Source organism: Microcaecilia unicolor, chromosome 13 (assembly GCF_901765095.1).
Source record: "Microcaecilia unicolor chromosome 13, aMicUni1.1, whole genome shotgun sequence".
Lineage (NCBI taxonomy): Eukaryota > Metazoa > Chordata > Amphibia > Gymnophiona > Siphonopidae > Microcaecilia > Microcaecilia unicolor.
The window spans coordinates 88,715,386-88,742,913 of NC_044043.1; the positions used below are offsets into that span (position 1 = coordinate 88,715,386).

At 41.8% G+C, this 27,528-nt stretch overlaps 1 protein-coding gene and 1 long non-coding RNA gene across 4 annotated transcripts in view; one reads left to right on the forward strand and one right to left on the reverse strand.

Annotated features, from left to right (window-relative positions):
• Positions 1–27,528, forward strand: part of VPS13D (vacuolar protein sorting 13 homolog D) — a 386,590-nt gene that overhangs the window by 33,761 nt on the left and 325,301 nt on the right. For all 3 annotated transcript variants that reach the window (XM_030185614.1, XM_030185615.1, XM_030185616.1), the window contains exons 13-19: positions 2,901–3,099; positions 4,032–4,211; positions 6,317–6,447; positions 10,796–10,868; positions 13,459–13,629; positions 14,955–15,085; positions 19,258–19,390. In XM_030185614.1, the coding sequence (XP_030041474.1) occupies positions 2,901–3,099; positions 4,032–4,211; positions 6,317–6,447; positions 10,796–10,868; positions 13,459–13,629; positions 14,955–15,085; positions 19,258–19,390 (1,018 nt within the window). The remainder of the gene's footprint in view (positions 1–2,900; positions 3,100–4,031; positions 4,212–6,316; positions 6,448–10,795; positions 10,869–13,458; positions 13,630–14,954; positions 15,086–19,257; positions 19,391–27,528) is intronic.
• LOC115456497 lies at positions 22,962–25,161 on the reverse strand. Its single transcript, XR_003939884.1, has 2 exons — positions 24,473–25,161; positions 22,962–23,913 (listed from the first exon to the last, which is right to left on the reverse strand). It is a non-coding gene; the product is annotated as an uncharacterized LOC115456497 (long non-coding RNA).

Here is a 27,528-nt window from a genome sequence, read left to right on the forward strand (position 1 = left end):
TCTTACCACCGCATTCTGGGCAACCTGGAGAGATTGCATCACATACCCAGGAGCTCCCAGCATCAGGGAAAGGCTCAGATTCAGGCACAGCACGAATCTTGCAGTGTAGTCTCCCTCTAATTCTCACGAGAATTAGTTGGACAATACAGGTACCGTAACGCAGTGAAAGCCATTTAGTGGACTACAAAGAACACGCTACAGTGAGAGGAAAGCAGATGAACTGATGAGGAGCCCAGAGACATTTATACTCCGGTCCTGGCAGTTGGCTGCTTTGGCTAGGAACTGTCTGCTTCTTTAGGTGGGGGCCTTTGGGCACACTGGCTGTCTGCTTGTCAGAAGGTGGAGGAAGGCTCACTGACTGCTTGAGTGGGAGAGCAGGCAGGCTATTTGAGAAAGAAGAAGTGAAGCTGGATGATTGCTTTTGGGTCAGCAGATTACTTTCTGGCTGTATGACCAGTGAGGGGTTGGGGAGAATAGGCTGGCTTGTAGGGGTGACTGCCTGTCTTGACAACCCTACTACCTGACTGGGAAAAAACTGGTGAGGACACAAGTTGAGCATGAAGAGGGAGTGTGTATGGAGGGGGGGGGGCAGAGAGCATGGTATTTAGGGCTTCTGATCTTTTTGGATTTTTATTCATCAATTCATGGAGCCTGAGAGAAGATCTGAGCTGCCACCACCCACTGACTGTGAAAGTACTACCATTGTTTCTGCAAGAATGAGCAACTGCAAGCTTCCCTAAGGCTCTACAGATTGCTAAAGTAAAAGCCCTGAAAAAAAACAGGACCTATAGTTATGGTGTGTGTGATGGATATTCTTAGGGTAATTCTGCCCTAAATCCTTGAAACTCTTGCATATTTGAGAAATAACACTTTTTTTGCTATTGCATTTATATGAATTATGGCTCAAGGATAGTTGGTTATATTGAGTTATTGTGACAAAGAGTTGCAGAATTTTAAAATATTGTGCGCAGAATTTTTGTGTGTGTGTGCGGAATATTGTGTTCAGAATTTTAATTTTTGCGCAGAATTCCTCCAGGAGTAAAAGGAGGATGGGGTTCACAGTGGTGATGGACGATGGATATTCAGGAGCTGCAGTTTGTTTTTAGGTGTTCAGCATTGCAAGTCATTTGGTTCTGTTCATACCATTGATAACAGCTCACACTGGTTACTGTGCTGTCTTTTACTGTCCCATAAAAATAAAAGTATGGTAAAAGATTCTTAATGGGCATTGTAGATGTTGGTACAATGGGAAAGTAAAATTAAGGCTTTAAAATGTTACAATAGTATTATTATTAGATTCTTGATATAAAGCCTTAATGTAGTACAACCAAGGCATCAAATTAAGTGGTGACCTGGACTTCGAAGCCCTTTCCATGGGTAAAATTGTGAATTTCTATGCAATTGTTCGTTTTATGGTGGTAATTTTATTTTAGAGCCAGAAAATAACTTTTTATGTGCAGAAAAGGGCTTTTATAAAGTTGTGTGTGTGTGTTTAAAAATATGAACACAGAAATTGTTCCTCGACTTTTGATGTGGTCTGCACTTAGGCATTCCCAGGGGCTGAGTTTGGGGGAGATTGGAGGTGGAGTTGCGATGTACATGTTTGTATTATAAAATCCGCATGTACCCGTGTAAAATATACTCATACGTTTAGGCCCTTTTCAGAGCAGATGTAAATGTGTGCGTGGGCATTGTGTGCTATTGAGGGTGGCTCTCGGAGCCCGTCTATAAAGGCTTAAAATGTGAGCCTTTTTGGACTTCTCATATAGGCATCCTGTTATAAACTTATCCCCTATATGCATAATAATATTTCATACATACTTTAACTTGCTGTGAGAGTGGTGATAGAGAGGGATTTAGAATTTTTAAAAATATGCGTGTATTTTTTACTCAAAAAGGATCTGTATACGTTTACAGGTATAATTGTGTGGTGTTACTTTACCTGGGATCATTTTCAAGGTGATATATGTGGTTTTACTTTGAAGTTCCTGTAAAGTCTGCAGAGTAAAACATGATACCTGTGTTGTTAAAAATAAGTTACAGAATTACCCCCCACTAGAGATTTTTGCTGGTTTTATTTGTATCTCGTATATAAACTTGAGGGTTCTCGAGCTTTGATCCGTCACACTTCGTTGATGATGTTCACAGTTTTAAAGTGTTTGACCCACTTTGCTGCAACTCCTTATCTTTATTAAAAACAAACAAAAAGGGAGCCTCTTACTATACAAATTTTGCTTTACAAATTAGTTATATATTCATAGATGTTCAGGTGGGGAAAAAGACATTTGGAATTTTGTGACATTTTATTCTTTGTGGTACAGCAGCAGCAATATGCAAATTGAACAAATATGATTAGACCACCCGGTCCTTGATGAGCAGCAGCTCAATCCTCTGCTGGTTTGATTTCTTTACTTTATTCCACCACATTGTGGTTGTAGATAAATGTTAACCATTCCTTTTCTGCTAGTCTTGAGCAGGGGCGTAGCCAGACTTTGGCGGGAGGGGGGGGGGGGTCCAGAGCCCGAGGTGAGGGGGCACATTTTAGCCCCCGGTGCCATTGCCGACCCACCATCGCCGTCTGCGATCTGCAGGGCTTTGTTCTGTTTCTGTGAGGCTGACGGAAACAAAACGAAGGAAGAAGATTTCGGCTGGCGGGGTTTGGGGTCCCCCGCCAGCAAAGGTAGCAGACTGCGACGGCGGGTTGGCGGCGGGAGGGGGGGGGGGTTGAGAGGGTCGTCGGCAGGGGGTCCAGGGCTAAATCTACGGGGTGGCCCCATAGTAGCTACGCCACTGGTCTTGAGAGGGTCCGCTTGATTTTTATTTAAATAAGGCATTGTTATTTATCATCTTTTTTATTTTTTACTGACTAAAATAGATATCTGCTGTTTTGTTTGACTCAGAGCTTGAGAGAGCCATTGTCTGACATCCAGGGCCTTTCTCCAGCTACGAGCCCTGAACACAGCAGTAGCAGCGGCATGCTGCAGTATCTCCAGTCTTGGTTTCCTGGCTGGGGAGGCTGGTACGGATACTGCCAGGCTGGTGAAGGTGAACCAGGAGGAGGACAGCAGCAAGATCCATGGAATCCAGAGGAAATGCTGGGTATGATGGTCCCTTGGACTGAATATGGATTTTTCAGATTTGCTTCTGCGTTATAATTGATTTGAATTTGAAGGGCTTAGGGGGGAAGTTATCAAGGTAATGGTAAAAGATCGCCATTTATTGCCAGGTTCAGCAACTGGGGTTTCCTGTTTTAAAAGCATAACACTACTTGCGAGCCATCTCACAAGCAGTGTTATTCCTGCAGCCAGATGCTCCCAGCCCAGTAGAGCAAAGTGGTTCTCCTCCCCCTCCCCCTCACAGCACAGGCCTATAGGAGCTACCTATCAGTGCGTTAGTGGTCCGGGGTGGTCTTCGGGCAGGAGCAAGGTCCAGTCCAGCAACTTCAAGAAAATAACACCCCTAGCAGTAGTCCTGCACAAGAATACTGCTAGGGGATACCATTTACTGGGCCTTGCTCCTGCATGAAGACCACCCCTGGACTATCGGTGCACTTAAAGGTAGCCCCTGTGGGCCTATGCCCGTGGAGGTTGGGGGGGGGGTCGTGTTTTCAGGGATGGGGGCCTCTGCTCTGCCTGCCCAGGAGCATTAGGCCACAGCTTTGCAGCCCAGTGCTTCCGGGCAGTGAAATCTGAGGTTATTTTATCATGATTTTAGGGTCCTAATGTGACTTGCCAGTGTATTTGCATGCACCTGCTGGCCAAACTAGAGAAATGCACTTCAAGGTTTAATAAAGGCAATTTACAGGCTTAAAACACACTGTTCTGTCACAATTATATACAGGTACTTATTTGTACCTGGGGCAATGGAGAGTTAAGTGACTTGCCCAGATTCACAAGGAGCTGCAATGGGAATGAAACCTAGATCTCCTGTTTCTCCGGCCACTGCACTAACCATTAGGTCTTTTGTATATCAAAAAATGGTGACCAGTTGCATTTCTCCCTCATTTTAACCTTTTTTTTTTATTCTCTTAGGTGCTGATGAATTCTTTGATCCAACAACAGATACGTCCTGGATGAATACGTTTACTAAAAGAGACCATGTCTTTGCTAGATTAAATCTCCAGCTGCAAGGGGGCACCATCACCTTGCTGCATAAGGAGAAAGGGTCTTTGCTTGCAGAAGAGATGGCTTTCATGCAGCTGGAATTCTCAGGTATGATGATCATTTCCAGGGGGTTGTTTCTGATCGTTTTCAATCCTTTGATTTCTTAATACACTGGCAGTGGAAGAATAGATGCTAGTTCAGTAGGAAATGGGTGCGGCAAAGAGAAAAAAAATGTGCCCTGACATCGAAATGATCTTTAAGATGACATTTGGTTTGAAAGTTCACACTCCTTAAATGATGTCTTTGGTTACTCTTATGATGAAGGCCTGTGACAGCATGCTCGGTCCGTCAAATATGAAGATTTGTAAGTGGCTTCATTAAGATTTTATGTTACTGTACATTCATATTTGAATCCTCAGACTGCATCCATATTTTCTTTGCTAGAATTAGAGAGATGTTTGTTTATGAAAAGTTTACTATACCGCCCTCTCTAGACAAGCAGGTCAGGGCATTTTACAATAAAACTAAATGACATAAAAACTGAGGACAGAAAGGAAATTCATTGATAGGAAAGAATCACACAAACGAGAACAAACATACCTTAAATTAAAAAATAATAATAATAAAAAAGTTAGCTGAATGTTGCAGAAATAGCCAATTAATTGCTGGAATGGCTGAAACACGGATCCATGTCGAGTCTTGAATATTTGACTTTTAGAATAAAGAATCTTTGTTTGTGAACAGCTCTATTTCATTGTCGTCCTTCACTGCGTCTGGAAATGTCCTGTTGCACACAATACTCTTCTCTTTTTTTTATTCACGTGTGTAGTGTTTTTTTTTTTTTTTGTAAAAAGTTTGGGACACGGTGCATTACAGGATATCTGTTTAGTCCTTAAAATGAGCCCTTGAGTCTGTGACTATTAATGTCCTTAAAAACTACTGCTGCTCCCTCCCCCCATACCATTGCGCAGTTCTGCATATAGAGGGCAATTTCATAACTTGACACCACAATGGATTGCGCTTAGCGCCAATTCTGTAATGGCTTCATAGTGTGTCTACTCTAAAAGCCGTAATGAAATACTAGCACAAAGTAATGTTGATGCCCCCAGTTACGACAGGTCAGTGGCTGGCGTACCTAGATGCACCTTGCAACATACCAGTGGCTTAGCCATGGGTGGGCCCGGGTGGGCATGGTCCCATCCAGTTTGGGCTCAGGCCCACCCAAAATTCTGGCAACTTTGTTATGGCTGGCAGGGATCCCCAAGCCCTGCCAGCTGGAAGATGTCCTTCAGAGGCAAGAACAGGTCATTCCCCTACTTACTGCAACTGGTGGCACTATCCATGCATTGCAGCCGCACCACCCCCCATCCGCGCATGCTCGGTTTAGTTTTTGTGTATGCATGAAAACTGAGCATGTGCAGGAGGGAAGAGGCCAGTGCAGCAGCAGCACGTGGATAGTGACACTGACTGCAGCAACTAGGGGAATGACGTGTTCTGGCTGCTGGAGGAACTCTTCCAGCTGGTGGGGCTTGGGGATCCCCGCCAGCTCAGGTATTTTATTTGTTGGGGGTCGCTGGTGCAGAGTCAGGGGTGGGGGCTGAAAGTGCAGGGGGAGGGGAAATTGTGTGCCCATGTCCATCCAAGATACCACGTCTGGCTACGCCTCTGCAACATACACAGCTGATAGTGTTCTGTAAATTGCGTATGTTGCTTGGCGACATGTCCACGCTCTGCCCCCGCGAACACCCCTTGCAGTTACGCGCTAAGCAACTTTGGCGCATACTAACGCTTGTAACTGCCAATGATTGGCACCTCTATAGCACACACGCACCCTGGGCGTCTAACATGAAGTGCCAGGTTATAGAATGAGGTGCGGTGCATAGGACCCAAGGCGTAGGTAAAATCTCTTTTCATTAGACGGTAGCTAACAACTTTTATGTGCATTGCACTGGAGCGACTGCCTATTTCAGTTTATTCAGAGTGACTCTTCTCCATTTTTGTTTACTACCCCTTTCAGATTCATATTTTCCTTACAGCTTGTACCAGAAAAGTGTCTCATTGTGCAACTGAGAAAACATGGGGCTAAGGTTGCACGTGAAGATCATAGTCTAAGTTTGTGACTCTATACAAAACCCTCACTGAACTCTTGAGTGGGACCATCATTCTTGTGTCTTTCATGCATCAGTTCTGTCGACATTTTTCTCTCTTATCAGGTGTAAAAATCCAAGTGGAGTCTCTTCCTCGTAGAGATTCGTCGCTGCTCTTGGTACAGCTGGGTGGGCTCTTCCTTCGCGATCTGGCAACACAGGGAACCATCTTTCCTGTCCTCGTCTTCCCAAATCCTGTAGGTACCACTTAAATGTTAGTCTATCAGTATGCAGTTGGTTATCAGAGCCTGTGTTTAATTTCTTAAAATTAATTCAGACAAAATATCAACATTTAGTATTTATTCAGAAGTCTGGTGCTACAGATTTAAGCAGGTTGGGACAACAATATCTCTCTAGAGCATTAAAAAAACCCAAAATGGATGTTTAATTTATCTTATAACTTACAGCATAACTGAAGGATAAAGATCCCGAGACACATGCTGAGAGTTGCACTGTATGCTAGTTTAGCTTGTAGCCCAAAGAGACTTGAAATAGTTATAGAATGGGCTGCAATTAAAAAATTTAGAGGCTATTATTCAGAAACAGCTGAGCTCTTCAGTTTAGTAACCCACGTTAAGTCCCTAAACTAGACACCTATTTTAAGCCAGACTTAGGAGCCTAAGGGGTCCTTTCACTAAGCTGCAGTAAAATTTGCAGTAACTGTAGCTTAACATGGGACACTGCTGTGTGGTAGCTGCAGATTTAATGCAGCATGTGTTTTGGCATTCCCAGCACCTTCTTTTACAGGTTGTGTGTTAATATTCACATTAATACCTGGTACAGTTGGGAAGTAAGGCTGGTGCCGGGCAGAGTTTTTTTTTTTAGGGTCTATGATCCGAAAATAACAAGAACAAATCAACAAGTATTTGTGTTTTATATCACATTCATGTTACATGCTCAGAGTGTAAATCAGAGGTGTGTGTGGGGGGGGGGGGGGGGGGGGGGAGAGACACCTTAAGGTAGAGTTGCATGGAACAGAAATTTCACCTTTCTCTGCCTGTCCCCACTGGAATCTCCGCCTGTCCCCCGTACTAAAATAACTAGTAGCTCATGTTGATAACTGTCCCTCTCGGTTCTTATGGGGATTTCAGTGCCATCAACCATATCCATTAATTTTTTTTAGTGCTTGTCTTTGTGAGACTCGCAATTTCTACAGTGTTTGTTCGCTGTCTTACTCTTGGTTTATGTGCGACCAAAATCAGATGCCCGGTTGTACCCAATTTGCATGATTGACTTTGTATTGTACTTGATTCCTGAGGCAGGCGCCTCATGCGCCTAAGCGTAGGTCTGCGTCAAGTCATTTTTGTCAAAGTTACATGTTAATTGACTGTCAATAAATACCCTTAGTTGGAACTGCATTGATCTAACCCCATCTTTTTGGTGGTTATTTTTAATTTTTGTTTAGTTTTCATTATAATTGCTAAGCTAGCTTAGAAACATTAGGCTGGCCTGGCACTACACTTTGCAGGAACCCCACAGGACCTGCGTCCATCCCCACAAGATCCCTGTGGACCTGGCGGGGATCCCCGTGGAAACCATGGGATTCCCACTAACCCCGTTCTCGTGCAGCTCTCTACCTTAAGATTGACAGCAAGTAAAATGTTGTCAGTTTGCAACATAGTTGTGCAGCTGTGGCCTGCCTTTTTTGGGCAGACTTGATGGGCCATGTGGATCTTTATCTGCCGTCATTTACTATGTTACTTTCTCCTGGTTAACATGGAAGCATTTACCCCCAGATTCTATATAGGACATCTAAAGATCCGCACCGAAATCTAAGCGTATTCTGTAACAATGCGCATAACTTAATTGGCTTAACAAGCTAATCAGCCTTGATAACAGCACTTAATAAGCAATGATGAGCACTAATTGGAAATAATTAGAATTTACGCACACAACTCGCTAAGTGTATTCTGTAGCTCAGTGCACCTAAGTTCTAATGCGCGCAGCCAAAAAGGGGCATGGTTAAAGGCATTTTGTGGAAGTTTCAAAATTTACTCACGTAGTTTTTTATCATCCTCACTTTATTATTCCCTTATCTCTTATTTGTCCTGTTTGTCTGTCCTAATTAGATTGTAAGCTCTGTCGAGCAGGGACTGTCTCTTCATGTTCAAGTGTACAGCGCTGCGTATGTCTAGTAGCGCTTTAGAAATGATAAGTAGTAGTAATAGAATATGGCCCAGTGCGTCTAAATCTGCACATCAGAATTCGTGCCATGTTTTCGTTGATGTAAATGGACGTGCATAGTTTTAAGCACTGGAATATCAACTAAGTGTATTCTATATACCTTGCCTAAATCTAGGCACCGCTTATAGAATACGCTTAGGTGAAAATGTTTTTCACATGGATTTTTTAGGCGCCTTTTATAGAATTCCCCCCCTCCCCCCCCCCCCTTAGCGCTTCCTGTTTGGGAGGCAGTAAGTGGTCCTGCGTTAACTGTGCATTACCATGTGGTAAGTGCAACACTTTTGACTACCTAACGCCTTCTACTTCCACTCTCTGCCCAAGCCACATCCCTGACACAAAAAGTACTGTTCGGTAATAGCTAAATCACCGCAAAGCCCCTCAATGCGGCTCTGCAATAGCAGTTACTGCTGACAAATTGCTCGTTAAACTCAGCTTAATAGAAGGGCCCCTAAGTTTTTGGATGAAAATTCACATACATTTAGAATTCTAAATTTAGACCTGCGATTTGTTTCCCTAGATTTAGAATCCTAAATTAGGTGCCTAGTGCTGAAAATTGGTGCTAACTCGTTTGGAACATTGCCTCACAATTGTCCACAGGGTAAGGATTTAGGGAGGTGGCAAAAAGAGTTATACATTTAAAAGGTGACTGGTAAACTATGGCTGCCAGTTTTCAGAGTCTTGGTATGGGTGGTGCCAATGAAGACTGCTCAAACTGCTTTGTACTAGAAGGGCAACTTTGTAAAGAGCGCTCACTTTAATGGGGACACACCTAAATAGCAGTGTCAAAAAATATGCATATTTATCTTATCTAAATTTACATCTTCCCAACTGTAAAGGAATTAAGTACATCCAACTTCTCCGTTATAGGCAGCCAAATCTGGAACGCCTTACCAAGATCTATTCGAATAGTCAATGACCGCTTACCCTTCCGGAAGCTGCTAAAAACTTACCTCTTCAAGCAAGCCTATACAAATGACTTGACTTAAATTAGGAGTCCATCTGCGCTACCCGGATCAGACTATAAGACAGAACCTGAAATATGCTTCCCTACTTAATCCTTTCTGAATTCATCCCTCTTCCAACCCTCATTATACATTCTTCCTTAATTAACAACACACTATCCCAATATACACCCTCTCCCACTCCCTACCTCTACCACCTTCCTCCCTTACCCATCTTACTTACTCACATCTAATTGCCCAACTCTTTATACACTATATTACAGCTGTTATCCATTCTATGTTATCTTGTAAACCTGTCATATTATGTAAGCCGCATTGAACCTGTTAATAAGTGGGAAAGCGCAGGGTATAAGTGTTACAAGTAAATAAATATTCTATGAAGATTGTTCAGGCAGGCGCACCCTTTACAGAATAGGAGAAGTGTGCCAGTTCAGAGAATTCTGTCATAGTTTGGGTTTGCTGCTGCTCGTGTTCAGGGAAAAGAATGTCTCTGCTGTAGAAACTGAGCTATGGTGGCTGGCTGGTGCCTTCTGTTGCCTCGAAGGGTGTCTTAAAGGTTCTAGTGGCAAAAAATGCTAGGTTTCTGGTGAATTTCAAGTGCATTGGCAGGGCCCTAGATCCTCCTGTAGCTGATTGCACAAGTACACAAAAGTCTCCTTATTCAGTCCTGAACCTGCGCATACGATGCTTCTCTGTCATGTCCATGAAATGCGTTCTGGCCTGTGTAATCGCTGCACAGGGGCTGCTCTTCTTCCATAAGCAAGGGCCCAGAAGAGTAACACTCTGATCTCATAAGAGTACTACTACTATTACTACTACTACTTATATCTACAGCGCTGCCAGACATACACATTTTCCCCCTGATTCTGTAAAGGTCGCCGAAAATTGTGCTCGCAAATTTAGGTGCGGTGCTGATTTGCATGTGCACTTTAATAAGATAATGAGCCAATTAATGCCAATAATTGGCTTTTTAACAAGCAGTTATTAGCACTAATTAGGTTTAATTGGGTGTTTTGCACAAAGTTAGGCGCATGATCTGAGCCTAAAATTTGCGCACGGAAAAGGGACAGTCATGGGTGTGTTGGGACAGAACGGGAGCATGGTGTTGAGTTACGCACGTAATTACAGAGTAAGGGTACTTGGCACGTAAATTTAGGCACAGACTGTTGCACCACGTTTTCGTTGGCGCAAATGGTGGCTTCTAAATGTATGCACAAGCATAATACTTAAGCGCTATTCTATAAACTTTGCCAAACTTTAGGTGCGGCTTCTAGAATAACGCTTAAGCGGGTTTTATATTCTGTCATTTACTGAATCTACCCCTATATGCAGGTGCTTTAATCAAACAGTTATTCTGAGCCTGTTTTACAGCATAAATGAATTTCTTTTGTTTTCTTAGCAGAAGGAGGTTGGCAGTGTTTCTCAGGCTTTTGATGTTCATACATCATCTGACACAGCTAATAGAAATAATGGTAAGTTTGTTTATTGGGTAGAGGAGGTCCAGTGGGGGAATACATAGTAACATAGTAGATGACGGCAAAAAAAGACCTGCACGGTCCATCCAGTCTGCCCAACAAGATAACTCATATTTGCTGCTTTTTGTGTATACCCTACTTTGATTTGGACCTGTGCTCTTCAGGGCACAGACCGTATAAGTCTGCCCAGCACTATCCCCGCCTCCCAAACCCAGCCCCTCCTCCCAACCACCGGCTCTGGCACAGACCGTATAAGTCTGTCCAGCACTATCCCTGCCTCCCAACCACCAGCCCTGCCTCCCAACCACCGGCTCTGGCACAGACCGTACAAGTCTGTCCAGCACTATCCCTGCCTCCCAACCACCAGTCCCGCTTCCCACCACCAGCTCTGGCACAGACCGTATAAGTCTGCCCAGCACTATCCCCGCCTCCCAACCACCAGCCGCACTTCCCACCACCGGCTCTGGCACAGACCGTATAAGTCTGCCCAGCACTATCCCCGCCTCCCAACCACCAGCCCCGCCTCCCACCACCGGCTCTGGCACAGACAGTATAAGTCTGCCCAGCACTATCCCAGACATTTGATATATTGTTGAGGAAGACAGATGCAAAATATTGTGGTTGTCGTATTAGTTTTGATGAACACATAGAAACAAGGGTGAAACAATTCTGCCACTAGCTTTTGAGGGCTATGTTCTGTCTAGCATATGCTCCAAAAATAAGCAATTGGAAAAATCTGTGCAAGAACTACTAGGACATGACCCACAACAATATATGAGCAGGCAACCACAGAAGTGGAGAAACTGGATCCGCTACGAGGGGATATGCGAAGACAAAGGAGTAGCTGACGGTGGTTTTCCTGCTCAGTTCTTATTGGACTCGTTTCTTCTTTAGGTTCCCTTTTGTGTTTTTAGATTTGCCACTTGTGTATTCACCATTCATTAGTCTTTTTAAAGGCTTGATTTGGTTTTCTCACTCTTCAGCTGCATCGCAGGCGTTGTTTGCTGAAACACGGTGCTGTGTCGAGTCTTATCTCTATATATAAAACGCACCTCCAACATTCTAATGAAGCCTCCATAAGTCCCAACATTCTAAATCTGTGGTGGTGTAGATCAAAGTTTGCCCATGAATGTTTGCCCTGTCCTCGCCCGTAAGTGAAGGGATGCTACTTTACGTATCATAACGGGGAGAGGGGGGGGGGCAAAGGGGAAGAGAGGAATAGGGGGGGGGGGGAAACACACTCACTTTCTCACACTCACTGTGTCTCACATACGCACTCACAGTCATTCTGAAACACACACACTCACTCACAGATACACAAGCACACAGACACAATCTCTCTCTGACACACAATCACACAGTCACTCTCTCTTTCTCACACTGTCACACACACACTCACTCAAACATACACACTATGAGGAAAACCTGGCTAGTGCCCGTTTCATTTGTTTCGGAAACGGACCTTTTTTACTAGTATATTTTTAAAGAACAATTTTTCCATCTCTCGTCTCCTTGGTTTTGCTTGGAAGTGTCTTTTAGTTTAGTATATTGTATGATTTATTTAGTGTTTCCTTCTTAGATGGTAAAGAAATGTATTTAACACTCTGTAAGAGCACTCCTTGCTTGTTACCCTAATTACAATAACTGGCTATAAATGAAGAGTTGTCTTAGGGGTGGGCAGGAAGACTAAACTAGATCCTGCAGTGCCTGCTAGATTCTATCTGTTAATGCTGGGTACAAAGTTTTTAAAAGTAAGTGGAAAAGACTATGGAGATCAGTTGATAAAATTTGCTTTTTATATTTTTATTTTGCCTAACACTAACCTACAATTCCTCCTTTAAACCCCAATCTTTAACTTCCCAAAGCACAAAGCAAAGTAGCGTTCACTTACCAGAGAAATGTCCTTTTCTCTCGGAACTTCTCAGAAAGGAACGCCATTATCAATAGGATAGTAAACAGTCACATGGAAGAAGGCCACAAAACTTTAGGGGGGGGGGGGGGTTATTTGTAGAGCCAGACTTCGTGAAAACGGAACCCAGAACTGCAAGTATACAGAATAGTATATCAAACTATTCAGAGTAATGGAACAGTACGACCAAAGGACAAACAAAAAAAATGAGTCTTGAGCAGGGTTTTAAATATGGAAAAGGAGAACTCAGCTGTAATTGTCGGTGGATGGTCATTCCAGGATTTGGAAGCAAGGAAGAAAAAAAAGCAAAGGGCCATGTAGATTATAATGGGCAACACGAAGGAAGTACAAGATGATTGACATCCAAAGATCTGAAAGAACGGCAGTGTACAGAATAACCAGAGATGAAAGATACGTAGGGGAGCCGAGATGTAATGCTTTATATGTAAGGCAGAGTGTTTGAAAATAGATCAATATGAAATAGGAAGCCAATGAAGCTTAAATCATAAGTGGAGTGACACTGTCATACCGGCATGCTCCACAGAGCAGTGGTTCCGCAGAGTTCTGAGTCTAGTGAAAGCTGCATTAGCTTTGCGTGGTTGAGGCATTGAATATTATAATATATTTGATCTAGAATTCAGGACAATTTTGTGACTTTTATTTTTTTTTTTCTTACAGCTGCTGATCCTGACGCTCCAGTGTTTGAAATGCTGTTTGAGAATAATCCAGCACATAGTCACTTTGAGAGACGTCTTGAAGTCAGCACTAGACCTCTTAATATAATCTACAATCCACAGGCCATCACTAAAGTTGCAGATTTTTTCTATAAAGGGAAAGTTCACAGCTCAGGTTTCTTGACTTTTTAAAAATATTTTCTCTCCCTTCTCTTTACCATCAATAACCTCTATTGCAGCCATCATTGCTGGCTTACGCAGAAATCAAAATCAGTCTCTCTGAACCACTATGTTCCGTTATCAGAGAGCATCAGAAGTCCAAAGATTTGGAACTTGGTTTCATAAGAAAAGTATTGCTGGAGCCTGATTTGTTACAGGTTTTCTCCTATTTTATAGCTGTAGGGAAAATATATAAATCAGAAACTGAGTTCCTTGAATGTTTTTCTCTCTTAATAACCCCTCACCCTCATTTGTCTACTTCTGTGCTCGGAGAAGACATACTCTTCAGAATCCAGGTGATTTCTTGTTACTGTTGTTTCTTTTCTTTTTCTTTTAGTAATTTCTTATTTGAAAGGTTTTCTCATCAAAGCTAGTGTCTTGCGTAGAAGCATGGTTTGCCCTGAGAGAGGTATACAGAAGCAAACTTTCTGCAAACCTTGTATAAGAACATAAGAATAGCCATACTGGGTCAGACCAATGGTCCATCTAGCCCAGTATCCTGTTTCCAACAGTGGCCAATCCAGGTCACAAGTACCTGGCGGAAACCCAAATAGTAGCAATATGTGGAGGAGTAGCCTAGTGGTTAGTGCAGTGGACTTTGATCCTGAGGAACTGAGTTCGATTCCCACTGCAGCTCCTTGTGACTCTGGGCAAGTCACTTAACCCTCCATTGCCCCAAGTACAAAATAAGTATCTGAATATACGTAAACCGCTTTGAGTGTAGTTGCAAAAACCTCAGAAAGGTGGTATATCAAGTCCCATTTCCCTTTCCCTATTTCAGATTCTAGATGGAATGTTAATGTTGCTATTCCACTACCAACATTCCATGTAGAATCCTGCCCTTGCAGATCAGCAACGCGGCCGCGTAGGCTTCACATCCTCACAGAAACAGAAGCCTGCGCGGCCGCATTGGTGATGTGCAAGGGCAGGCTTCTACATGGAATGTTGCTAGTGGAGGAATAGCCTAGTGGCCAGTGCAGCGGACTCTGATTCTGGGGAACTGGGTTCAATTCCCACTGCATCTCCTTGTGACTCTGGGCAAGCCACTTAACCCTCCATCACCCCTGGTACAAAATAAGTACCTGAATATATGTAAACCGCTTTGAATGTAGTTGCAAAAACCTCAGAAAGGTGGTATATCAAGTCACATTTCCAATATTCTGTGCTACTAGTCCCAGGGCAACAGTGGCTTCCCCTGTGACATGCTGAAAGGTTATTTTAATCATTAACATCCTTATTTTGTAGGAGGAAGGCCTAACACAGGTTCCGTTCTCTTTGCAGGGTTTGGATATCAGTCTGAGCTGGAGCTCAGGGTGGCAGAAGCTGCTCGGAGACAATATAATAAACTAAAAATGCAAACGAAGGCTGAAATCAGGCAAACCATTGATCGGCTGTTAGTGGGAGATTTCATTGTAAGTCCATGGTCAGGAAAAAAAAAGTTACATTTGTTTTTCATTGGGCAAGCCGTTTTTATAAAAGGGTATCCAGGCAGTCAAGGCACATGGATGTATAATTTGCATCTGGTCTATAAAGGCAACATCTGTATGCTTGTGTGCCTTCAAAGAATTGCCTCCCTGAAAGATTCCAAGCATCTGTTCCAAAGCAAATGTTTGTGCTTGAATGTGCTGATAGGAATAGGTGCATATTTCATAATACACACACACACGTGGCAGTCCTACCCCTGGCCATAAAGTAGGCCTTATTTTATACATGTATACCCCCGGGCAATTGTTATAAATGCCTACCTGAGTGTACAAAATGCTGTTCTACAACCTCAAATCACTTAAATTGTCCCATCAATGTTGACTCATCCTTTTTCATCTATATGAACGTGACATACTTAATTGTTATCTTTAATGGTAAACCACACCTGCAGACTCTCTCAGGTCGCATAATGGAAGAACTGGATTGAGACACAATGGAAACGTTGTATCTGCTGTGCTGTATACTGATTTAAGGGGCCTATATGCTAAGGTGTCCTAAGGCAATAGCCAAGGCAGTCATGCAGTTAACAGAAAAAAAATCCATATTGCTTGCAGCAGTGCATCTACTCCTCTTGGAAATGGGATAATACAGCAGTTAACATATTGAGGAGCAGGTTCAATCAAGTGAGGTGAGGGCAGGGCAGGCCAAATGCAACAAGCCCTGTGTGGCCTACGGCAGTCACCGCTCCTCAGTCAGTGCATCAAGTGGATTAAGTTTCAGTTAGCAGCACTAGAGGGAGCACATGCTGCAGAAGAGGAAGCAGGACTGTGAGACAGATGAAGTGCCTGTTAACAGTGATGGGAGTTTTTGGTGGAAACGTCCACCATTTTGACTTTCCTGGTGGAGGGGCCTCGGGTTGCCAATCCCTGTAGGGGCCCAAGGTACAGCAGTGGTGGATTCCTCATGTGGAGGTCAGTTGTGTACGGTAGAAATCTGATTTTCACCTGAGTTTGTACTGCTAATGCACCAGACTGTCAATTCCTGAGGGACTGTTGGCCAGTAAGAAGCCCAGGAAGAAGAAAATGGAGGATGTGGCCTTTCTAGAGTCGGTGAACTCACTCCAGGCTTTAGAGGAGCCTTCCACAGTGCTGGCAGACCTTGGACATATTCCTTGCTGGGGAGGACACCAGTATAGTTCAAATTTTTCACAGAGGGGATGTCTTTGATATTGCAAGTTCTAGAATTCTTAAAGATCTCAGACTATCGTTCCCTTGCTGTCCGCATTAAGGAGGACCCCTGGCTGAAAGAAATTCTTAAGCCATCCTGAGCTCACCCAGTCTATAGGGTGATCAAGGACTTAATCGTGGCAGAGTGGGATGCTGGTCTGAAGGTAGAGAGGTTTTTGACGAGGCTATTCCTAGTTCCATAGGACGAGAGGTTCTGTTTGCCCACAGTGGACACATTTGTGTCTGCCATCACAAAAAAGACTACAATCCCAGTTGAAGGAGCAGCACTTAAGGATCCACAGAGCTGACAGATGGAAGCATTGCTGAAGAAGTCTTATGAAGTGTCAATGCTGGCCTTACAAACGGCCATTTGTGGTGGTTACGTGGCAAGAGGTTGTTTGAAATGCTCACAGTATCTACATGAGGAATCCTTGGCAGAGTCTTCAGAGGGAAATTCGGATGCCACTCAGAGGCAGGTTCTACATTCTTGGCTGATGGCTTGAATGACTTGATTGAATCATCGGGAAACATGGCAGCAGTGGTGGTGAAGTACCATCATCTTTGGCTGAAGAATTGGTTCATGGGCATAGCATTAAAGCAAGACTTAGCCTCCTGTTAAGGGAAAGTTGCTATTTGGGGGTCCTTTTGAGAAGCTGGTGAAAGTTTAGAGGTGCCCAAATTTCTTAAGCTCCTGGGGGATAAATATTAAAGGTCATTTCTCTTTGACAAGAGGTTGTTTTCAGGACCTCAGGAAGTAATGGGCAGGGAAGGTTTCTCAGTGACACAGGTTTCTTTTAAGAGGGCAGACCTTTCAGAGTGGCAGGATAGAAGGTCAGAAAGGTGGTTTTGGTGGCACAGGTGCTGTCTAGGGTGCCCAATTATTTTTTTTTTTGAAGGGGGGGGGGTAATTCTCCATTATAGTAAGTATGTGGATGTCGGATACATTTTTACTAGAAGTAGAAAATTAATTAATTCAGCCAATAACACCGTGGACCAGTGGGTCCAGGAATGTTATGCTTTCGAAGTAGCATGGCCCTTTTATGACTTTTTATTATTATTATTATGAGTACCCTTGTCATTCTCAGCAAAAGGTGGAAGCAGACAGGGAAATCTCTGGAGAGGCTATTGCTCTTGGGTAATTCAGAAGTGGAAAGGCATTCAGGCCTGGTGATTCTAGTAGCCCCAGATTGTCCAAGGAGACCATGGTATGTGGATTTCGTCCACCTAAATGTGGGGAATCCATTGCCATTTCCTGGTGGAAAGTCTATTACGGGGCCAGTTCATATACTGAATAAATCTCCATTTTATTTTACAGTCTGGCTTTTGAGAGTGAGAGATTGAGAAAGAAAGGTAACTCTAGCTTGGTCATTATAAACCTGTTGCAGTCGAGGAAGAGCTGTACATCACTTCTGTCCGAGTGTGGCAGATTTTTGAGGTGTGGTATGGAGATTGTGATTCATTCCTCTTTGCGGTGGCTTTCCTGGTACTTTTAGTATTGTTACAGGAAGGTCTGGACAAGGGATTGGTTTTGAACTTGCTGGGAATACAAATGGCAGCCATTGCCTATTATAGTGGTCATATCCTGGATCGTTCTGTGTCTATCCATCCAGATGTTGGGCATTTCCTGAGAGGTGTGAAGCATTTGTGTCCTCCACAGTATCCAATGATGCCTCCATGGGGTGTTAACCTCATCCTTTCTTCTTTGGTTAAGGCACCATTTGAGTCATTTTGAAAGGCTACACTCAAGGAAGCAACACTTAAGACATTGTCTTTTAGAGGTATTATGCTCTGCCGGGAGGGTTTCAGAGTTACAATGTTGGGAATCCTTGGTGATGTCTGAAGAGAAGACTATGATCCAGCTGGTTCTTTCATTTTTTTTCCCCAAGATGGTATCATCTTTCCACACGAATCAATTTTATTATCAGTGTTTAATAAGGCAAGAGATAGTTAAGATTCGATGGAATTGCATTGGTTAGATGTGCATAGAGTTCTGTAGAGGTACTGGAGGATAACAAGGGAATTCCACAAGCCCAGATCATCTGTTCGTGCTATTAGTAGAGCTCAGGATGGGTGAGGCTGTTTCTAAATTAACTGTGGTTCACTGGATGAAAGAAGCAGTTGCATCGGCATACATTGCTCAAGATCATGTAGTGCTCTTTGCACTGCAGGACATTCCACCAGGTTGCAGGCATCCTTTTGGAATGAGCATAGTCAGATTCTGCCTCAGCACATTTGTAATGCAGCTACCTGGTCATCCCTGCATGCCTTTATTCATCACTATAAATTGAATATTCAGATGAGACAAGACCTGACCTTTGGAGTGAGAGCATTAGAGGCAGGCTTGTCAAAGTCCCACCCCATGTAATTAATTCTTTGGTACTTCCCATCTGTCTGAGCTGGCCTGATGAGGAAGGAGCAATGAGGACAGACTTGCTAATTTTCTTTCCTTGAATCCCTCCAAACTAGTCCAGAACCCAGTTCCAAAGAGTTCATACATTGCAGTTGGGAGTTAATGATCTAAAGACATAGGTGAGAAGAGACAAAGTGCCCTTCTACTGTTTTCTTTTTAAATTTGCTTCCTTTCCCTTCTTATTCTTGGGGTTAGTTCTGACTTGGTTAACAGTTCTTCCAATATCCTCTTGGTTTTAATTTAGGGAGGCATGTTATTACTTGTCAGTTGCTTTGTTATAGTAATACTGGCTTGCTACCTGCACAGAACCCTTATAGGGTGATCTCATCAAACCAGTGGTTCTCACACTCTTATCTGCTGATAGGAACGTAAAGCCACATATCTGGACTGGACTGGTCTGGAGAGACTCAAGGAAAGAAAATTAGCAGGTAGCCCCAGTTTCTCCTTGGAAGTCAGTGGATTATGATTTTTGTTTTCCCCTGTAAAGTTGACTGTATTTTTCTTGACTTTTGAAACACTGCAGGAAAACAGTAAACGGTGGACTGTGCATCTTGATATTTCAGCACCACAAGTGATTCTGCCAGATGATTTTAAAATCCCAGACCCAATGCTAGTAGTTATTGACTTGGGAAGAATTCTACTCACCAATTCCCAAGGTATGACCTTAGGACCGTTTCTTTGCCTGTCATGTTTTCAAGGATGTCAGCAAACATCTTAGTAAACCAGCATATAGCTTGAAACTGTTTAGCAAAATGGGGTTCAAATATGTGCATTTGTGATGAGAAATAATTTAGGGGCCCTTTACTAAAGCTTAGATGTGGGATTTCCCAGGATTTGGCAATTGATCAAATCATTAATAAACGTAAACATAAGTGCAGCGTGGCCTTTATGTATAAAATAGGATATGCAACATTTAGCACACGCTAAGCTTTAGTAAAAGGGTCCCTTGGTTTTTTGTTCTGCTGTGACATTGCAACTCCACTGTACTGTCTGGGCAGAAAAGATCATTTTCTTGTAAAACATGAATTGTGCTATATAAATACTTTTTTTTAAGCTAAATTATAGACACTTCTGAACATTTTATTTACAAATTTCTAATCGGCCTACAACACATACATATTCATAAAGTGACAACCAAAAGTCACTGATCGTACCCAGTCTGTCACAAAGGTAGCAACCCCATGCTTTCACAAACAGGTTTTCAAACCCTTGGCAAACTGCTCCAGACTTTTGCACAATCTCAGTTAACCGGGTAGAGCATTCCAAATCTGTGGACCATCAATCGAAAAGGAAACTGCGTGTTTGCAGAAAGTAGAATGTTGGTAACATATATATTCAGGTCTGTTTTCTGTGTAGGTAGTGGTGCTGAAAATAGAGATAGGATGTGCTGTCTGTTTAGTTTAAACCTGCTATGCAGTAGGCTGAATATTGGCACTGAGTGGATACATTTTTGGCCTGCCTTCACCCTACTCCAAACCCAGACCACAAACATACGGGCAGTATCTGGTCATTCAGTCAGATATTTGGCCTAATATTGTCTGCATATAGTTAAAATAATAAACAGATTGGTGTTCACTAGCTGCTTGTAAACATATAACTTGCCTTGACTATCAGTCCAAATGATTTTATATGTCTCCTTGAAGAATGAAAGCAATTATTTTTATTCATGAATAAGTGGGAGTGGAGGAGTGGCCTAGTGGTTAGTGCAGTGGAACATGGAATGTTGCTACTATTGGAGATTCTACACGGAACGTTGCCAGTGGAGGAGTGGCCTAGTGGTTAGAGCACCGGTCTTGCAATCCAGAGGTGGCCAGTTCAAATCCCACTGCTGCTCCTTGTGATCTTGGATAAGTCACTTAACCCTCCATTGCCTCAGGTACAGACTTAGATTGTGAGCCCTCCTGGGACAGAGAAATATCCAGTGTACTTGAACGTAACTCACCTTTGAGCTAGTACTGAAAAAGGTGTGATCAAAATCTAAATAAATATTAAATATTTGAGGTTCTACATAGAATGTTAATGTTGCTATTCCACTAGCAGAAAACGAATTCACAATATCAATGTCTCTGGTAACATTCAACAGCTTGTATACACAAACCAGGACTCATAGCCACCAACTTCAAGAAAGTGCTATAAAACAGTTCACACCAGCATGATATAGTAAATATATAATTTGTATGTATAGAGTACCCTCAGATATAAACCACTGTAACTGCAGTCAATAATGCTGCTAAAAAGTGGCATAGCACTTCTTTCATTAGGTAACTCTAACAATTTTTGGGGGAGAGCAACATATGCTCGTTTTTGTATGCGTCCCAATCACCACAGTGCTATAAAATCACTTGTTACTTCTAAAAAATATACTGAGTGAAAACTGTGCACTTATCTCGTAAGTTCTTGCCTCCCAGGCAGAACTATCTTGCCTCGCTGAAACATTTGTCAGTTGCCTTCCCCTGGAACCGCCCGACTCCGCGGGGTTTCAATCACTTTCCTCAGGGACAAGGGTTAAGGCTACATAAATCTTTTCTTCCTCCTTCTTTTTTGCTTTTTTCAATCCACAAAACAAGGCAAAACCTGCTTGTCTCTTGTGGCTTATAAAGCTTATAAAGCTTATGAACAAACATAGACTACATGCTATATTTTTGGATACAGAAATATTTAAGGGCAATGGCAGTTTATATACTACAGTTCACCACAAGCCTACGGACAGAAACACTTTACTGCAGTTCAACAGTCATCATCCGCACAGGTTAAAGTGGTCATTACCAGTGGGTCAGTTCTTACGATTACGGAGAATTTGTACCACAGATATATCTTTTAAACACCAAGCTGCTTTATTAATGGATAAATTACGGATTCGTGGGTATCCTGAGAATTGTATTCGACAAGCGTACAAACGAGCATGGTTTGCTCAGAGATCGCTATTGCTGACAGATAAGCCTAAGGAACCACTAAACAGGATGGTATGCGTGTTAGGCTTCTCTACCATGGCCCCTCAAATTGCCCAAATTATCAACAGTCATTGGCAGGTGTTAACTTTCCACACTATTTTTTCAGAACAGCCATGTATTGCATACACGCGAGGGCAGAATCTTAGGGACCGACTAGTGCACACTTCCACTGGATATACTAATCAAAATAGAGAGGGTGGTATACATCAACCTTGTGGTACTTGTCAATTTTGTAGCCAAACTTACCGTATGACACAGTGGACTCATCAACAAACGTCAAGAACATTTAAATTGAGATACAATACGATGTGTACTACGTCTTTTGTAGTATACATTATTGAGTGCCCCTGTCAATTGTATTATGTAGGGCGCACCATTAGACATATGAGGGTGAGGTTAATACAACATAAAAGCAGATTATCTACAAAAACTATGACAGCTCCTCTGGTTGCCCATTGTGAACAATTCAAACATACATTTGCAGATTTACGGTGGTTCATCATTGATCATGTCCCTGTGTGGACGAACAGCATGGATCGGACCACTGCACTAGCTAGACGTGAGCAGTGGTGGATCTTTACTTTGCAGACAATGAATCCTCAGGGGCTCAATGAAAATGTGGAATGGAATACCATAATCTGATCTGGAGTGGCTCTTAGAGAGGTTGGCTATCTGCTATTTGTTTCTTTCTGTCTGTTTTTGAACAGTTTGCATAAAGTTAGTTCAACATTGTGACGTCATTTCCGACCTTACATGGATGCGGATGCTTTATAAGCCACAAGAGACAAGCAGGTTTTGCCTTGTTTTGTGGATTGAAAAAAGCAAAAAAGAAGGAGGAAGAAAAGATTTATGTAGCCTGTTCAAATTGTGAGTTCAATTGGATAAAATAATAATAAGCATACAAAAGATACAGTAAAAATTTTTCTTTTTATTCAACTGTCACTATTATGACAGTGCTATGTAATCATGTTACATAGGAAGCAAGTATGCATCAAGCACAGAGATGAAGTTGCTTACTGACAGTGTTTCCTATCTTCCTTATATACACAGCATGTCTCTAACTTAAGCTATTCTCAGCTATTTTTCCCTTATCTTTTCCCTTGCCCTTTGCTCTAACCACAAATCAGCAGACCCCAGACATTATCTGTTCTTAAGGTAAGGTTTGTTTTTCTCTTGTTTCTGCACTGTTCAGCCTTCCACTGATCAGCACATTCCTTTGTAAGGTCATTCTCTCAGCTTTTTACAAGCCTTCTGTAGTTTTCCATTCTTTTTCTATACAAACCTCCCTTGAACACTGTTTTACAGTGTTCACAACACTATAGTTCTATTAGCGTGTTTGAGCTAGGTTTAGATGTGGTATGTCTCTTCACTCTATTTCCCTAGGCCGTCATAGCTAAAGAACATTTTCTTTCAAGTGTTTTTATTCCTCGTCCTTCCTTTACTGCATTTGTGGTTAGAAGTTTTAAGCATATTACCTTTCCTTTCTATACTTCCCTTTGTTGTACTCTACTGTACATTACGTTTGTCATGTTGTGCATATTATTAATTTTTATTTCTTTCCTTTTCCATTTTCTACAAGTTAGAAAACATATTACTAGTACTATACTATACTAACTAATAACACTACTAACAATGGGTGTGCTATCCTATTCAGAAATTTATTAGCTGAAGGTAAATGTCCAGTCAGTCATTTATTAAGCTCTCATTTCGCCTTTTCAGGAACTCATTACTTTCAATAGTCTCCTTATTTCTTGTTATTAAACAAATTGTTTGTGGTTTCTGAAAAACTTTCAAATCCTGAGCGGAACATAGTAAATGTACAATAAGTGTTTTCTTTATTTATTATTAAACACTGTTCTCTAATGGTACTCTCTCTTAGACATGCTTTTCCACGGGTGGTTTATCTTGTTGTCTAGTTGTACGGTGGGGTTTTTATTGTCCAACTTCCCACTACCTCATTGCCGTGTCAGTGATGTGGCTGGTGTGTAGGTCCAAACATCATTCATTAACCATAAAATGTACCACGACAATACTCCAGATGAGTGCCTTTTCAATCACTCAGTACCAATGACACGTCTTATGTCGGATAAATGTACACAGGTAGTATGATCACTTAATCGTGCAGCAGTATGGGTGAGTTCTTTTATTTCAAATGGTCCGACGTAGATTGGATCTTTCCAAGTCTTGTGTGTGAAGTTTTTCCTCAAGACTTTCTGACCTATTGAGAACTGAGAACAAAAAGTCATGTTAGGCAGTCGTTTTGAATCTCTTATTGCCATGTCTCTGGTCAAATTTATTATTGGATTAATTTGATTCCAGTAACTTGTCACACCTTCAGTCGATTGATCTATATTTGATACAGGTATCCCTCTGGGATCGCGTCCTGTATGTAACTGAAAAGGTGAAATTTGCAATTTTGAACTTGGATGACTTCTTAATTGTAACAGCGCAATTGGCAATACATCTAACCAGGTGTATTGTTTTTCATTATTTTTATTTAGAGCCTTCAAAAGAACTCTAAGTTTTGTTTTGATCAGACCATTGTAGCGTTCCACTAGGCCATTTGAAGTAGGCCTATATACTGCCACTTGTTTATGCAGTATACCACAAAGTTGAGTCATATCTTTTACCAAAGCATTAACAAAATGACTACCATTGTCCGTGACCAACTTCTTTGGGCACCCGTGTGCTGGTAGAATATGATGTAAAAATGAATCAATTACTACCTGTGCCCACCCATTTTGTAAAGGCATTCACCCATACTAACAGATACCTTTTACTTTTTACCGGTATTACCATATCTGTGAAGTCCAAATGCCATTCTACTCCGGGTCCCGTTGGAATTGGAATGGATCCAGGAGAAATAACTGGACCTCGATGTACTATATTTTTGGAACAAACTAAACAGTTTAATACAATTCTTGTGGCATAAGAAAGCATATTTGGATGCCAAAATGAGACTTCCATAGCTTTACTCATGTCAGACGCTGGTAAGTGCAATGTCACATGCCAATTATACAAATTATTTATCAATTCAGAAATAGAAATACATATCTTTCCACTCGGGTGTATCCATTTAGTTTTTCCTGCATCCATTTTAAATCAAGTAATCAAAACAGGGCCTCTATGTAGGCCTCAGGGCATAAATGATAATGATTCACTCAATATCTGGTCAAACCCTTAACAAAATGCCATTAGCTTACTTCTATACTCAAATTTCATGCTTCTTTTGATAGGTAATACAGAATAAAATGAATTGCTATTCTGACCTATCCCCAAACAGTATAGTCCTGTTGAAACACTACCACATATATTCCCTTCCACAACCCTTCTATCTAACTTACAAGTGTACTTTCGTAGCACATAATCATGTACTCCTGCCATGTGGTTATTCACACTATTCACACAACTTGCACATTGGCAGTATATCTTTTACAAGCTTCAAACATCTCAGTAACCTTTCAATGAATGGGAACTTGCTTCCATCTTCTTCATAATGTGATTCCCTATGATTTAAAACTTACATTTAGATCTTTATCATGGTACACCTCACCTCTCTGGACAACCAGGTTTAAGCGTCCAGCTAAAATCATGACATATGATTTATGGAGAAAAGTTAGAACAAGGATGATGTCAGCACGTAGGCAGGTGCCTAGAAATGTTCTATAGCAGCACAAAGCATTCTCATTCAAGGTACATTAACAACTTCTTAATCTGAGCATTCAGCTAAATTCCTTTACCCTGGAGAGGGCAATATCTCTGGAGTCACAATTGCCTAAAGTAACACAGAGATATATTTATCACAAGCATGATGAATTAAACACATTAAGTAGACAAACGGTTCTTTGCATAAATCACATTATTAAAACAAAAGTCTGTAATTGTGAGTCTTATCTGTCTGCCCTAGTCTAGACCGCAAGCTCCTCTGGGCAGGGACTGTCTTCTTTTTTTTTTTTTTTCTCTTTCTTTCCCAAAGCAACTTGTGCATATAATACACACAAAGATCAGCAGAGGGAGCAAGTCATCAATAAAAGAAAGAAGAGTGACATCATAAGTAAACAACTGAACACAAACAACGAAAATCCACATGAAACCTAAAACTTATCTCTCTGAAATCTCAATTACCTGTGGTACAGAACATACACGTGGAATATGTCACTAGACAAACATTTATTGTACAAATCTTAATGAGGTAGATACAGGGAATAGGCAAGAAATAGTCTGCAAATCTCATGAATAACTTAGGAATTTGCATCCCTCCTCTGCAGTGGAGGAAAACAAATTTAGTGCAATACAATTAAGCAGCTGTGATTTGTACTGCCTACGAGACTCATAAGGTTTGCATAAAAGACAAATGAATCATGGCTACAGGCAGCTGATATGTCCCTGAAGAAAAGCACAAACTGGACCCTCTTTTTTTTTTTTTTCCCGAATGCAGGGTTTGTTTAATGTATCTGTGCAAAAGCGGGGAGGAAACAAGCTGCAACAAGCTCTCTCGGTAACTTTGACATAAGCTACAAATCTGAGTTTTAAAATCCAATGTTTTAGCTTTTGGGGTGTGGGATACCTTCTGTGGTTTTCTTTACATTCTTTAGGGACTATAAATCTCACAGTAAATTACAACAGATGCACCGTGCTTTGAACCCAAGTGCAGCATGGAGCTATAAATTAAATCTAATGTAATAAAAGAGAAACAAAGTGAGGCAACCCAGGCAGTTGCCTAGAAGGGCACTGGGATAGCACAAAATACTATACCCATAAGACTTAAAGAAAAGCATGAATTGTCATACCCTTTTTAACAACCAGATTCAAGAAAGATAAACAACATTATCCCCAGCAACGAAATCCTGGTGCTGCATATACAAAGCTTGTACCGTCTGCTGTAGAAGAGACAGGAACCTCAATATCAATATTAATATTAGCCATTTTACAACAAATACAATAATATTGTAAATAGTAACAAAGAATAAAAAGAAGAAAGAAATGAAAAAGGATCACAACAAACAGGGTCAAAAAATACAGAAAAGTATGCAGTATGACGTCAATATACTCACCACCTAAGCAGATACCTCGGATCAAGTAATTGCAACGAACCTCTCACAAGCTGGCCAGTATTGCAAGACCGGGGCGTTGTTAGTCAATCACCGAAACAGGCATCGGGGGTCCCGCTTTTCTCACAAAAAACCAAGCAGTCCCCGTCTACGAATCAGAAGATTGCAGAGCACCTCTCACGAGCTGATCAGTATCGTAAGACCGATGCACCGTTGATCAATCAACCAAAAACAGATAACTTGTCAGCAGTCCTGCCGCTGACGCCTCACACGGGGCACCAATTTGTTCAAATTGTGAGTTCAATTGGATAAAATAATAATAAGCATACAAAAGATACAGTAAAAATTTTTCTTTTTATTCAACTGTCACTATTATGACAGTGCTATGTAATCATGTTACATAGGAAGCAAGTATGCATCAAGCACAGAGATGAAGTTGCTTACTGACAGTGTTTCCTATCTTCCTTATATACACAGCATGTCTCTAACTTAAGCTATTCTCAGCTATTTTCCCCTTATCTTTTCCCTTGCCCTTTGCTCTAACCACAAATCAGCAGACCCCAGACATTATCTGTTCTTAAGGTAAGGTTTGTTTTTCTCTTGTTTCTGCACTGTTCAGCCTTCCACTGATCAGCACATTCCTTTGTAAGGTCATTCTCTCAGCTTTTTACAAGCCTTCTGTAGTTTTCCATTCTTTTTCTATACAAGCCTTAACCCTTGTCCCTGAGGAAAGTGATTGAAACCCCGCGGAGTCGGGCGGTTCCAGGGGAAGGCAACTGACAAATGTTTCAG